Source organism: Acanthisitta chloris, unplaced genomic scaffold (assembly GCF_000695815.1).
Source record: "Acanthisitta chloris isolate BGI_N310 unplaced genomic scaffold, ASM69581v1 scaffold20836, whole genome shotgun sequence".
Classification (NCBI taxonomy): domain Eukaryota; kingdom Metazoa; phylum Chordata; class Aves; order Passeriformes; family Acanthisittidae; genus Acanthisitta; species Acanthisitta chloris.
Genome location: NW_008680033.1, coordinates 6671 through 21158, shown reverse-complemented (window position 1 = coordinate 21158; position 14488 = coordinate 6671). Strand labels below are relative to the sequence as shown.

General features: G+C 43.0%; 1 protein-coding gene across 1 annotated transcript in view; it reads right to left on the bottom strand.

The window, feature by feature from the left end:
* The window catches only part of EDRF1 (erythroid differentiation regulatory factor 1), a 23149-nt gene that overhangs the window by 2702 nt on the left and 5959 nt on the right, over window positions 1-14488 (bottom strand). The window contains exons 6-21 of the mRNA XM_009077571.1: window positions 14323-14424; window positions 13915-14036; window positions 13118-13229; window positions 12241-12388; window positions 12058-12166; window positions 11537-11648; window positions 9959-10219; window positions 8518-8589; window positions 8254-8404; window positions 5504-5692; window positions 4257-4457; window positions 3669-3887; window positions 2296-2519; window positions 1172-1330; window positions 598-747; window positions 1-119 (exon numbers count right to left, since the gene is read on the bottom strand). The exon at window positions 1-119 is cut by the window's left edge and continues 35 nt beyond it. Coding sequence (XP_009075819.1) covers window positions 1-119; window positions 598-747; window positions 1172-1330; window positions 2296-2519; window positions 3669-3887; window positions 4257-4457; window positions 5504-5692; window positions 8254-8404; window positions 8518-8589; window positions 9959-10219; window positions 11537-11648; window positions 12058-12166; window positions 12241-12388; window positions 13118-13229; window positions 13915-14036; window positions 14323-14424 — 2450 coding nt within the window. The remainder of the gene's footprint in view (window positions 120-597; window positions 748-1171; window positions 1331-2295; window positions 2520-3668; window positions 3888-4256; window positions 4458-5503; window positions 5693-8253; window positions 8405-8517; window positions 8590-9958; window positions 10220-11536; window positions 11649-12057; window positions 12167-12240; window positions 12389-13117; window positions 13230-13914; window positions 14037-14322; window positions 14425-14488) is intronic.

The window sequence follows — 14488 nt, the reverse complement described above, 5'->3', positions numbered from 1 at the left end:
AGCTGCACACGCAGGAACTCACAGGGTGTGTCCTTCAGGAGCTGGAAGAGCCTCACTGCTTTGCTGTAATGGAGATCAGCAAGTACACGGTGCTGCTTCCTCAGGTGTTCATCTCCAACCTGCAGGACAGCACAGAGTAAATCCCAGTGCCATGCAAGTCTACAGCAAGGCTTTAATAAATGATGTGCCAATGCTCTAGCACAAAGGTGTCTGCTTATGCAGCACAGGAGTGTCTTGGATGCAAAACTCAAAGTATTTAGCAGCAATGGCTTCTGCTATGGGAGCACAGAAATACTTGGAACAGACAGAACCTATGAAGGACAGACTATGCTTAAAACTAACATTGTATTTCACAGCAGTCTGCAAATAAACCACCTCACATTCTTCTGGTTAAACCATTTAAATCCCAGCTACAGGTAGAAGGAGAGTATCGATCTCCACACACACTGGACATGAGGGTCTGAGCAACCTGGGCTGTGGGAAGTGTCCCTGCCCAGGACAGGGGGTGGAACTAGATGGTCTTGAAGGTCCCTTCCAACCCAATCCATTCTGGGAATCTATGATTCTGTGCCACGTGAGGGACGGAAAGAATCACACCTGGTTCCTCAGGCAGCTGTGGTACATTGAAGCGAGCCTGTGGTGGATGGTGGCAGCTCGATACTGGCACAGAGGCTGTCGTGCAGACACTGTATCCACATCACAATACTTCAAGGACTTCATCATGGCCTCACTAACTTCCTTCTCTATCTACAAGAGAAATAAATAAACCCCAAGTTTAAAACAAATATGCCTGGAGAGGAATTTTCACAAGGGCATTTAGTAATAAAACAAGGGGAATGGCGTTAAGCTGAAGGAGGGGAGATTTAGATTAGACATTGGGAAGAAATTGTTCCCTGTGAGGTGCTGAGCCACTGGCACAGGTTGCCCAGAGCAGCTGTGGCTGCTCCATCCCTGGGAGTGTTCCAGGCCAGGTTGGATGGAGCTTGGAGCAACCTGGGCTAGTGGAAAGTGTCCCTGCCCATGGTAGGGGGTGGAACAAGATGAGCTTTAAGGTCTCTATCAACCCAAACCAGTCTGTGATTCTATAATTCCAGCATCAATTTTGATCCCTGTTCAGGCTTTCAGGAAGAGAACAGTGTATTTTTTCCAGACACGATGAATGCTCTGTTACCTGTTCCTGAGCCTTCCTGGATAATGGAGCATAATCCTGCTGCAGAGTTGCCATAGTGAAATATGTCGTGGACAGCTCCCAGTTCACCGAATCCCAAACTGCTGGATGCACATCCCTCTTACCCAGAGACCTTAATGCCTTCAGGTAGTAGTCAATAGCCTACAGATGACAAAATCATGCACATACACGGTCACTGCTGTATTTGTGAAATTCATTTCCCTTTACTCGTTCTCAAGGGATTCTCCAAACATCTATCTGAGCCTTTGTCAGTATGTTCTTTACACCTATTTGCTAATAAATGTAACCCTGACCATGCATTTCTCTCTCCCTTCTATGTGGTACTGCAGCCTGTTGAACATCAGGATCTGAACATCAAGATTTCTCCCCCTCTACTCTGCTCCAGGCCCCACCTGGAGTACTGCTCACAGTTCTGTGTCCCAAACATAAGAAGAACATGGAACTGTTGGAGCAAGGCCAGAGGAGGCCACGAAGCTGAGCAGAGCACTGGAGCACCTTCCCTACAAGGACAGGCTGAGGGAGCTGGGGCTGTTCAGCCTGGAGAAGAGAAGGTTGTGTGGAGACCTCAGAGCAACCTCCAGGAGCTGAAGGGGCTCCAGGGAAGCTGCAGAGGGACTCTTGGTTAGGAACTGCAGGGACAAGACAAGGAGGAATGGGGAGAAATTGAAAGAGGGAAATTTAGGTTAGATCTTAGGCAGAAGTTTTTGCTGTGAGGGTGGTGAGACACTGGCCCAGGTTGCCCAGGGAGGCTGTGGCTGTCCCAGCCCTGGCAGTGTTCACAGCCAGGTTGGATGAGCCTTGAGCAACCTGCTCTGGTGGGAGGTGTCCCTGCCCAGGGCAGGGGTTGGGGCTGGATGATCATCTCTAAGCTCCACTCCAGTCCCTTACCATTCTACAATTCTATGAATATCACAGCACTTTATATACCAAAGCAATGAAATCAAATTTCAGCAACAATCCTGAGGCCTATCTAGCAAGGATTAGGATGGTATGAAAGCAGGAGAGGTATCCCAGGTTATTCCATTCAGACTTACAGACACTGACCGAGGTATTCAAATCTTTGACAGCAAAAGGCCTATCAGGGTCTGGGCCTGGTATGATGTTACCTTGTTGTAATAAAGAGCCTCTTCTGGGGAAAATTCCCTTTTGAAGTCTCCTTCAGCAGCACAGTGAGCCTGGGCACAGATTCTCATCAGCCTCCCTGTGTTGCACAGCAGAAGGGCAGCATTGGTGGCATCATCAATGGACTCAAAGTTCTGAATTCCTTCTTCAAAGCAAGCAAAGCTTTTCTTCCAGAGCTGCTGCTCCGTCATGGAGACAGTTTTATTCACTAGGGGGAAGACACAAGGCTTAGACACTCACCACAGCCAAGGTCTTCAAAGATACTGAACAAACATTTCCATTGTGTTCTCTTTCTTGTAAATTCCCATTTACAAGAATTTTACAATTAAATTGTACCAATTTACAATTAAATTCTCTTCAGGATGATTCACCAGTTAGAAATGGTAAATGATTCTGAAGACTCAATGCATGGAGGATACTCCTACGATTCTCATGTGTCTGAGGTTTTAATACCTGAAATGCACTTCTATACATCCTGTACTTCCAAAGGGACTCCAACAACACGACACACAAACACCAGGAAATTGAAAGGACACACCAGATTTTGTTTCCACAGAAATATACTATAAACTTACTGTGAAACAAGTAAAATGTGACTTTAACAGACAAGTAAAATTAAGCATTTTTAAGCTCTGACTTTGGATAAATAACAGTTCTGCAAAAACCCAGATATGATGACAAAACACAAACTTAAAGTCCAACCCCAAACCCTTCAAATATTAATTGGACAAAGGTCAGAGGAAACAGCTGGATCTGCTTACATTGAACAACCAGCACCTAATTTGTTCTAGTTTATGTAACTCTGACTTGTAGATAAGACATTATTGGGTTTGCCTTCAAAGCCAACCCCCCACTGAACACCTGATCCTACACAAAGCAGCTTAAGCAACTCCATTTCCCCAAGAAAGTCATAAAAAATAAGCCAGAAGCAAAGCTTCCAAGGATTTACTTCCCCAAAACTTCCCAGGGTGACTTTACTGAACCTATTCTAATGTTTAAACTTAGCTTCTGCTTGTTCATGCCATGCTAAACCAAACTCACCAAAAATACAACATGCCATCCCTTTCACAACAGAGCTTAAAGTTTCCCTCGTGATTTTTGAGGACATTCTACACATTTTAAAGGAATTTCTCCAAGCTATATATTCCATTGTGCAGTTTAGGCTCAATCAGGTATAGTGTACAAACCACAGTGATCTCCTGTGGACAATTATTTAGAGTGAACATTCAAAACCTACAAAGATATTTAAATGCCATCTTGATAATCAGAAATACTCAAGATTTTCTGCACTATTAGTGAACTTGCTGACTGCTGTAGCTCCATGAAACAGCCAGAAATGGGAAAGGAGGATACTTGCCCACTCTCTCAGTCTGCACTGCAGCAGCCTGGTTCATGTAGAACACTCCAATCTCGTTCCTGATATTGCCCATCCTCTTCAGCACCTGTATGTGCTGCTCTGGGTTCTGGCTCTTTAAATTGCTGAAGAGTAAGATTTCATAAGCTGCTTCATAGCATTTACAGCTGACAGAGAGCTGATATTCCAGGTCTGTGGACAAGTCCGTAGCCCAGGCAAACACTAGAGAACAAAATGTAAAGTCAGTGCTTCCCAACAAACCTAAATCTGCGATGGGCTAAAGGAAAATGCCCAGAGAGATGACCAAATACAGATTCATGTCAGAATGATCCCACAGATAAGTCATATTTACCTATTACTTAAACAACTACTGTCTTTAGTTATTTTACAGCTTCAGGTATGTCATAAAATACCCTGACAACATCCCTGAGTGTGACAGGCACAACGAGCTTCCTCTGACGCAAACAGAAGGGAAGTGCCATAAACCTCTGCCAGAAATGCTCCTTGTACATGGCTCTGAGGAAACGCACTGAAATGACTTCTGCCTGTCCTCTAACCCAATGCAGCAGTCCTGCTGTGTCAGGATCATACCTTGGCACCTGGATTCTCTGTGAAGACTGTGCAGTATTTCCTGGTCTTCTTTTGTCTGGTAATTATACTCCTCAAGATAAGCTGCTCTGTTGTTTGCATTCTGAGCCAGCATTAACTGGATATCCCCACACAGGGTTAAGCACTGGCACAGGAACACCAGCACCTCGGGCAACATGCTCCCACACAGACAGCAGTAGGTATCTGTTGGGAGAAGAAACCCATGGATGAGGGAGGGGGAAAGCAAAGAATCACATGCCAAAATTACATGTTAAAAGCTCTGACACAGGCTGACAATGTAACTGGGTTTTGTGCTACCTGTCTGCATACAGACAAGTGTGACAAATGTTCTTCACAGAACTAAACTATGTTAAAGTCAGAGTTCCTCTACAGAGCTGATGGTTTCAAAACAGCAACTGTGTTGTCCAAGCTGAGCAATCTGGGAATTACCAATGCTAATCCCAGATTTGACTAAAGGAAAACTGACTTTCTGCAGATTAACTCACAGGAGATACAACCTGAAAAGTTGATTTCCAAAAGGCAGAGTTTCAAGTTGATTCTCAGGCCTTTAAAAGACTGAAAGCTCTGAGTTAAGACTGAGTGCTCTGAGATATTGATGCTTTGTGCTAACATCAAGTGGTTTTGCTTTGTAAGCCTCTCCCTGCCCCAAGCTCTGCACATATGGGAGGGAAATAGCAGCACTACAGCACTAAGCTAATGGCATTTCCCAGTCTCATTATGGCAGTGTTAGCCTAACCAGCCTGATTTTACTGCTTTGCTTATCCTCAGTAATACCTGAAGATGTGTTCAAGTTACAGGAATAATTCAGCTGGTGAACAAGTTTGGTGTTTCTCAGTGTCAAGAATATATTTAAATGACATGAGAACCTCCACACATTTCCATCCAAGGGAAAACACCTGCTTGCAGCAACAGCACTTAGAGCACAGAACAGTCTTGGCCTTGGCACCAGGACTGACCCTGCCAAATTCAAGTGCTCTGAAGCTCCAAATCTGCACTCAACTTCCCCAATTTGTCAAACTGGGAACACTTTTCACCACTCATGGAGAAGAGTTACCCTTACTACAGCCTTCTCTCCTGAATAATGAACTAGACACTTGGTTGAACTAAACACATGGTTGTCAGACCTGTCACTGCACACCACCAGGATAAATCATGCACAGCAATGTATGACACTGTCAAAGGTATCTGCAGGCAATGGCACAGGCGACAAATCCATGCCAAGAACTTACCATGGCACTGCAAAGCCAGTTTGATGTATCTCAATGATCTCCCATATTTCTGCAGAATCATAGCAGCATCAGATAGCACATAATAAGCTTTAGATGATTTCAGGATGAGCTGGAGTTTCATTTTATACTGCCACGATCCAGGAATCATTCCTGACTGACTGGAGTGCTTCCCCTTCCGAAACGAGCCCACTGCAATGGGAACAGAACCTCATCAGTAAATCTCAGCTCTGCAACACATGCCAGAGGTTGGACACAACTTCATCAAAACACAGACAGCATGGAAATTGCCTTATTAGAGCTCTGCACAAGCAGTGTTACGCCAACTCGTCTGCCACTGCATTTATCATCTGCAAAACAGACCCAAGACTTGGCACTTTTCCATGTGCTCCCCCTGACAGTGGGATGCAGGAATACAGTGAGACAGTGCAGCTCTCCGAGTTCAAACAGCCTGTGACACACAGGTGCAGAGGCCAACACTATTCCCTCAGGTAGCAGAACAGAACAAGAAAGTCCCAGGCAGAATTTGTCATGTTTGCCACCAAACCCCTAAGATAAATGCTCAGTGTCTGTATGAAGAGCCTCAGTGAGAAAGACTCCATTTGTGGGGTTATCTTCCAGCACAGAAGGAACTGGATAACCTGGTCTGTCCCACAAGGAAAATCAATGTCTTCCTCACACTCATGTCAAGATAGCCTCAGCATAAGATTAGGAAGGTTCCTTCACTGGTGCTGCTGAGGGTCCAGAAGGAACAAGCCACTGATTTCACGCCTGTTCCTGCCAAAGGACAGAATATTGCCCTGACAGTATTTGCACGCAGAAATGGGTCTCTTGCTTACAAGGCCCAACTTCTATCAGCCCATTATCTTCAGTACATTCTTAAGCACTGCATATTCTGAGGACAAAGACACATCTAACCCAGTACTGCCTCACACAGCTGAGGACACACACACACACTGCACATACACTGTACCCATACACTATTCAGAAATAGATATCTTCAAGTTAGAACTTCCAGAACTGAGAGCACTTATCCTTTCTATATGTATGTTAATACATATATGTGGCAGAGAAACTGCGTAATTTTTGCCACAGAAAACAAACCTATGGACTGGGAAAGCAAAAGTGCTTCTCTTGTGTTTGAACTCTTTTTCTCTAGGTTATACACTGTACCCATACACTATTCAGAAATAGATATCTTCAAGTTAGAACTTCCAGAACTGAGAGCACTTATCCTTTCTATATGTATGTTAATACATATATGTGGCAGAGAAACTGCGTAATTTTTGCCACAGAAAACAAACCTATGGACTGGGAAAGCAAAAGTGCTTCTCTTGTGTTTGAACTCTTTTTCTCTAGGTTGAATTGTTGCCCAGAGAAGCTGTGGCTGTGGCTGGGGGGGGAGTGTTCCAGGCCAGGCTGGATGAGGTTTGGAGTAACCTGGGCTGGTGGAAGGTGTCCCTGCCCAGGGCAGGGGGTTGGAAGCAGATGATCTTTAAGGTCCCTTCCAACCCAAACTGTTCTGTGATTCCATCACCTGGACAAGTAGCACTGCTGCTACTTCTGGAAGTACAGACCCAGGAATCGAAATATTTGTGTGTGCAATGTTTGCCTCCCAGATCCCTCAGGAAACATTTGTTTCTAAATTGACCAAGTTCACATGTGGGCACTCTTCTGGCCAGCCGGGCAGCAGCTGCAGTATGTCCTCAGTGCCAAGCTGTGAGAGCAGAAGACAGGGCCTGTCTGCAGGAGAGCTGCCCCCTGTTCTTGCTGGGCTGAGCTGACCTTGGGAACATTTCCCAGGAAATCTTGGGAAAAATTAGCCTCATAGCCCATATTAACAGCACTGTGCATATCAGTACTACAACACAATGTAGCTTTGGGATGGAGTGTTAAATTTTGTGGTCACATGTCTGATAATAACTAAGAAAATGTTTCTGTATCTGTAGGTCATTGTTATCCCAGAGGGAATAGTAACACTGGAGGAGAAACATGAGGACACTTCAGTGAATAACTCAAAACTGAGCTCGCTTATTATTTATTTTCAAGGGAAGAAGGGAGGAGAAAGAATAAAGAGTTGTAAAGATATGCAAGATAAATTTCCTTCTGAGCTGTGCCTACAGGACTTCTTGCCCTGCAGAGAACCAAGATTTTGAGAAGAAAAGTCTTTCCTATAACCTTTTATGCCATTGCAGAGGAAAGTAAAATAGACTATAGTCTGAAACTTCTGGAGTTTGAGTATTTAAGCAAACAAAACATCTTTTAGTCGCTGCTTCCTTCCACAATTGTAGAGGTACATGAAAGAAAACAAAATACTAGGTAACATTTTATATACACTTCAGCAGCAAGGATGATGTAGGAGCAAAACCTGCCAGAAGGGAGTTCTTCCACAGATCTCCAAATCACAGACAAAACAATCGAGACTATTTGAAAAACAGCCCCCAGAACTCACATGCCAAACCTTGAAACACCAAGCCCTTACTGAAGTCATGTGAAAGCCACATCTAAATAGGGTCCAGTAAAATGATGTGCTTACTAATAAAAGAGTCTTTGATATGCAAAATATCCCCAATGAGCTGCTACTCTTCATATTTAAAAAGGAATAGACTGCCCTCCAATTTTCCCCCGTACTACTTTTCCTCAGGCAACAGTGTAATTAGTGACTTAAGCACACTGTTTTGACAATCAAAATAAAGTAGCAGCAGTTCGTGTTGGCACTGGAAAGGTCTTATTTGCACAACAATACAACTTACTTTTGTCTAAAAATAAGGCCATCTGTTTTTCCAGACACTCAGGACCACTACTGGTGGATTCATCTTCGTATTTCAAGGGGATTGGGGTGCTGGGGTCAGCTGCAGGCAGGTCACTCTCTTTTTTAACGCTGCTGTCAACAGACTTCAAACCCTGCAAAGAAGAAAATCATCTCCTTCACCTTGAGAGCAACATTTAGCAAACAAAGATCAAGACTAGGGTACTAGGTGAAATAGCTTTAGGAAGGTGCCAGTGAAGTCCCTTACCTCCAGGACGTGGTTGAGCACCAGCCTGCAGCGCTCCTCGGTGCCGTGGCAGACAGGGAATGCACAGCTGGGCTGCAATGGGGCAGAGGGAAGGAAGAGAGGAAGTGTTCAACACGTGAAATATGAAAATTACTGTATAAAGATGCAAATGAGAGGTAGCATTATGGAAAAGTGTTAATGGAGTATCTAAACTCTATACTAAGGCATGTCAGGGGATTGTGTTCCTCTGCCTCGTTAAGCAGCTCGTGTATGTGGTCACCTACTCTTGGTCTCTCCTGGCAATCCCAGAGACTCTGGAAAAAAGAGATGACTCTACTCCATAACATCATTACAAAAGCATCCACAGAGGGTCTGCAGAGCAGACCTGGGAGGATAAGCAGATTCAATACCATACAAAAATAATTACACAAAGTTATTTTGTCACCTTCAAATAACTTTATCCCAGGAAAAGAAAAACCCAAAAACACCCCAAGGCATCGAGTAGAAGGGGGAGGAAAAAGAAAAATTCAAGTCCTCTGCACCTGCACAAATTGTTGTGTTTCCAGCTGATGGACCTTGAAATGTTAGAAACTAAACCAGCAGGAAAAGTTACAGATTTTTTGAGGAAATCTTGTTCTTTGCTACTCAGTACAGACATTAGAAAAAAAGGTTTCACTTTTGACCAACTAAGTGCAATTTCATAGTCATATCATAATCATATCCCTATCTAGGGAAGATAAGCAAAACATCAGAAGAAAAATGTTATGAAGTTTCTTCACTGACCTTCCCAGTTACTCATGTTCCTTTACTTTGTCCCAACAATAATGCCCAGAATGGAGGCAGCAGTGTTACACTTCTGACAACTACTGTATGAACTACGTGTGCCAAGGAAGTTTCAGGAGTCTCCTGGATATGCACCCAGCTGTTCCCCATTACACCACATGTACAGAGTAAAGTGTATTCATCACTTCAGCTCTTTTTTTCCAAGTTAACTATAACCAAAATGTCAAGGAAATCAAAACTGCTGTATTCTGACCAGTCACCTTGGAAAGACAAATAGAAGAAGGAATTCAAGGTCTAACTCTTTGAACATGAAGCAGACGGTGCTTCTGGAGAAAAGATCAAACATTCATACTGCTCCAGAAAAAACTCCTAAGATACCCAAGGTATCCACACAAACCTCTGGTCATCTGCAGTGCTCACACATGGCAATACTTTCTATACTGCTGATATAGGAATATGCACAATCCTGTCCTAAAGAACATGTGGAAGATGGAAGGGAAAAATCTACATTAAACTGGCTCCATGCTAAAATTCAAACACCTCAAATTTTATAAGCAGCTCATGAAAAGTTTCTGTCCCCATTTCAGTCAACCTGAAGACAAAACTAACAGTTAAATGAATTGCACTATCCAGCTGTGCCACATGAACTGAATCTGCCAAGAAAACCCTCGACACTTACACGTATTCGATGTATAGACTTGTACTTCTCTGGTACTGACAACTCTCCCACAGATTTAATTATTGCCACTGCTTTATTGTCATCTGGTGGATCAGAGCTGTTGCTGTAAGAACCATTTTCATCACTGTCTGGCATTTCTTCCTCTTCCTCGCTGTAACTTTCATCAGAGTTTCCATTTATAGGGAAGTCTGTGCTGTCTTCTTTTTTGGGTTCATCCAGCTGAAAAAGCTCTGACAACATGTAGTTTGCTGAAGCAATAATCTTTTGGAAGAAGAGAAAAAACATTAGTGATTCGTTTTCAGGTTATACTTTTCTTTTGAGAGGCAAGAAAAAATATAAATCATCCTAAATAAAGAGGAGAGAGTACATGGGATTAAGTGTTTGCTAACCTGTTAATTCAGCCTGACCAAATTCCCTGGAAGGGAAAGGGATCCAAGCCTGATCAAGTTTGGAAAAGAATAAAATCCAACAGTAAAGAACAAGTATTGACTGTTCTGAAAGCTTCTAGATCACAAGACACAAAGAAGGGAAGGAAAAAAAATTCAAGAGCTTCTAGTGGGATTTTAAGAGCTTTCCAGAACTTTAAAAGGAATATACAAAATTCTTATTAGTTTGGTTAATATGTGCCATGTCTCCTCTTGTGATTCATTTTAAATACAATTCAGTTCTTTCACCTTTTGGGGGGTTTGATTTTCAGTTGAAAATAGCTTAAATCTAGATCAGAGAACCACAGAATGTTAAGGGGTTGGAACAGAGCTTAGAGATCATCCAGCCCCCATCCCTGCCCTGGGCAGGGACACCTCCCACCACAGCAGGTTGCTCAAGGCTTTAGCCAACCTGGCTGTGAACACTGCCAGGGTTGGGGCAGCCACAGCCTCCCTGGGCAACCTGGGCCAGTGTCTCACCACCCTCACAGCAAAAACTTCTGCCTAAGATCTTATCCAAATTTCCCTCTTTCAATTTCTCCCCATGCCTCCTTGTCCTGTCCCTGCAGCTCCTAACACAGAGTTTCTCTGCAGCTTCCCTGGAGCCCCTTCAGCTCCTGCAGGTTGCTCTGAGGTCTCCACACAACCTTCTCTTCTCCAGGCTGAACAGCCCCAACTCTCTCAGCAACTAGTCACTTAGAGCCTGACCCAACCCGCTTGCTCCAGGTAGTTGCTCAGGACCATGTCCAGTTGGGCTCTGAGTATCTCGAAGGATGGAGACTATACCCTCTTTGTTGACCTCTCCCAATTCTCAGCCACCTTCAGAGTAAAAATGTCCTTATATTCACATTTTACACTGTCTCTCCAAGACTTGCTCCCACAGGGCTCTCTGGGGACAAGAGCAGAAGAGCAAATTAAAGACAGTTCTCTTTCAGAGCAGGACAGAAGACTTGTGCAGCAATGAGAGTCTGTGAAGGCTACTAAATAAAAATAATAGCAAGGGGATTCTTAAAAAACCAATGTTTAAGTTTATAAACCGATTTCACTTCTCTCCCTTGGGAGGAAGTAGCACACACACTACTACCAGGTGTATTATGACAACAGTATTTCCGTCATACTTGCTCAAACCCACAAGAAATCAGGTAATTCTTACCTGAGGGTGTCTGCCATTGTCCAGTAACTTCAGACAATTCAGGAGCAAAGTTCTGATAGTCCCATAGTGCTTCTTGTTCTGGTTTTTCTTCAGCATCATATTGCAAGCAACTCTAAAAGAAGGTTGAAATAGTAAATAATTGAATAATCTCTCTGTGCTAGAAGCTTTGGCTGCCCCAACCCTGGCAGTGTTCACAGCCAGGTTGGCTAAAGCCTTGAGCAACCTGCTGTGGTGGGAGGTGTCCTTGCCCAGGGCAGGGGGTTGGGGCTGGATGATCTGTAAGGTCCTTCCAGCCCCTACAAATTCAGTATAGATCTTCCAAACTTTCTCATGGGTCTACAAAACTTTCACAGCAAGTTTACATGGAGAAATGGTGCAGAGGAGAAAGTGTCGCTCCCACCCAATCCACACAGGGATTGAGTTTTACCAAACTTAGCTGTACAACTGTCACTTCATACATTGACATTTCATCACGATTTTTGGTCTGTTTTCTTAATACAACAAAAATGACAATCACTCACTTGTACAGCAGAATTGCCACTGGCATTGTAAAAGGGTTTTGGTATTTGTCTTCAGTCTCTTCACAAAGTGTGGTGAGATCATAGAGCTTCACTATATCACTCCCACTTGCTGAAAAGTAACATCTTTCATTAATCAACATGGAATCACCATAAATCTCTTCAAAATCATCTAAATCAACTTACCCTTAAACAACCAGTAAGTATGTCCTTCTTTGGTGCAATTGGATTTCAGAAAAGATAAGATATTTTGAGCAATATCTTTTATCACTTTGGTAGAAAAATTAGAGTTTTCCAAATTGGGAATATCTTCAGTTTTGATCATTTCATACTTCTGCAAAGAATATATGTTAAGACTCAAGGTTAGGAGGGTTTTCTGGCACCTACACCCCCAAAATCTATGTATCAGTGTCTCTGTAAGAAACAAAGGCTGCTATTATGATGAGTTAATTCCCATCTTGCAGTACTCAAGAAAAGCTATAAGAAGGATCAACAATGTGACAACCGTGGTAAATGGAGAATAGAAGGTGATAAAAAGAGGAGAAGGTGCAACATCTATTAACTCAATGAAACCTTATCAGCCTAGGAAGCAACTGCAGACCACCAGGTACAAACTCAGCTGCTCCACAGTGAATAAGATAAGCAAACATTTTAAAGCATCTATCTGTCCTGGCAAGGGAACACTGCAGGTTTTAAGATGGAAGAAACTGATGTATTTCTGCTGTTGCAGTTTTTATTTTTGCCTTCGCTCCTACATCAAGGGAAGAAGGAATCTTGCATGCATGAAAGGGAGGGGAAGATAGAACATAGTATTTTTAGGCAACTGCTGCAAGCTGTCTAGAGGCTTCTCATTCTGCTACACAGGATTTCTGTCATCTTCTTGTCAGTAAGAGAGAGATCTGTTACAACTGGTCTGTTGGGCTGGACCTAGTGATCTCAGAGGTCCTTTCCAAGCTAACTGCTGCTGTGACTCTGTGAACTGGAGCAATTCCAGAAGCTGAAGAATGGACTATTCTACAAAGAATGTGCTACTAATATTCCCAATGCAAAGATCCAGACTCACCTGAACAATCCCATTGACATGAAAGCACATCACAAGCTCTGGGACGTTGCATATTAAGTTGTCCAACCAATAGTCAATTCCTGTCAGCACATTTATTGGCTTGTTGTTATCCCTAAAACAAGTATTTCTAGTGTTACATCTTTATTTACTCTTCAAGAACATATCAGGGACATAGTAATGGGATTTAGATTTAAGTCACCTGAGATTGGATGAATATTAAACCAATTACTTGTGAACTGTTATGAAAATGAGTCACATCCAAACAGATTTCCTGACCTCTCCCATGGAATATCAGCAGTTTTGCATTTTTGCCCACACTTTGACTGCAACTCTCACAATCTTCAGATGTCACACTATTACCATGATACTAAGCACTTGACAAGTTCTAAAAGAACAGCAGTATTAGCTGCAACTAATTCTAGCACAAACCTTCTCCCAAGAGCTTTCAAAATTCCTTGCAGAGCAAGATCCTATTAATTCCTAGATGTGCCTTAAAAAGACGACAAATAGACCAAATGAGTTTCAAGGTTTTGCTCACTCTTTGCCTGCGTAGAGCAGAAACAAAGACTGGTAATAATTAACTTAAAATATCATTGAACAGTAAGACAGAACTGGTCCAGTCACAATTTTAAGTACTTAAGCTCAACTAGCAGTTACTGAAGTTCAGAACCAGTGGGAGAAATATTACCACCTTTTTTTCTCAAAATAGCAAAAAATGCAGATAGCTAAATAGCAAGCAAATAAAAAAAAAAATCAGTCAAGGCTGAAATAAGTATCTCATGAAGTTCCAAACTGACCTGAGTCTCAGGCTCACAGCAGGGTATCTCCCACCTCCAAATATAGGCATATTTGAGCCCACCAACATGTGGATATCTTCAAAAGTCCACAAGATATTACGAACAAAGTCGTTTTTAAGTCCCTTTTTTAAGAGAAAAGCAAAAAAAGGTCTATAAATGAGTGGTATAAAATTTGTTCCATGTGACATGATGAGGCAGCAAGAAGCCAAAGCAGCAAAAAAAAGACAGCACAGGATGAACTAGGCTATGCATTCACGTCAACTTAAAAGACTGAGAGTGCAGATGCCACAAAGGCTACTTCTACAGGGGACTTAGGTTTTCTCTTGGTTCCAATTTGGACCGGGATTTGAAGTGTTTTGCTTCAGTTGGGGGTTTGGTGTTGGAGCTCAGATCTCACAGACAGCATACCTGACTGTTTTCCCCGTCATTGAACAAAGTAGTCAGGTTTTGTTCTTTGGGGGCTGAGGCCACGTGCCCCACTATATATGAGGGTTCAAGAGGCACACTGCCCTGTGAAAAGCACAAGGATAAGGAGTGATTCTGCTGCTGAGGTCAAGTTAGGCCATTAAAAGAG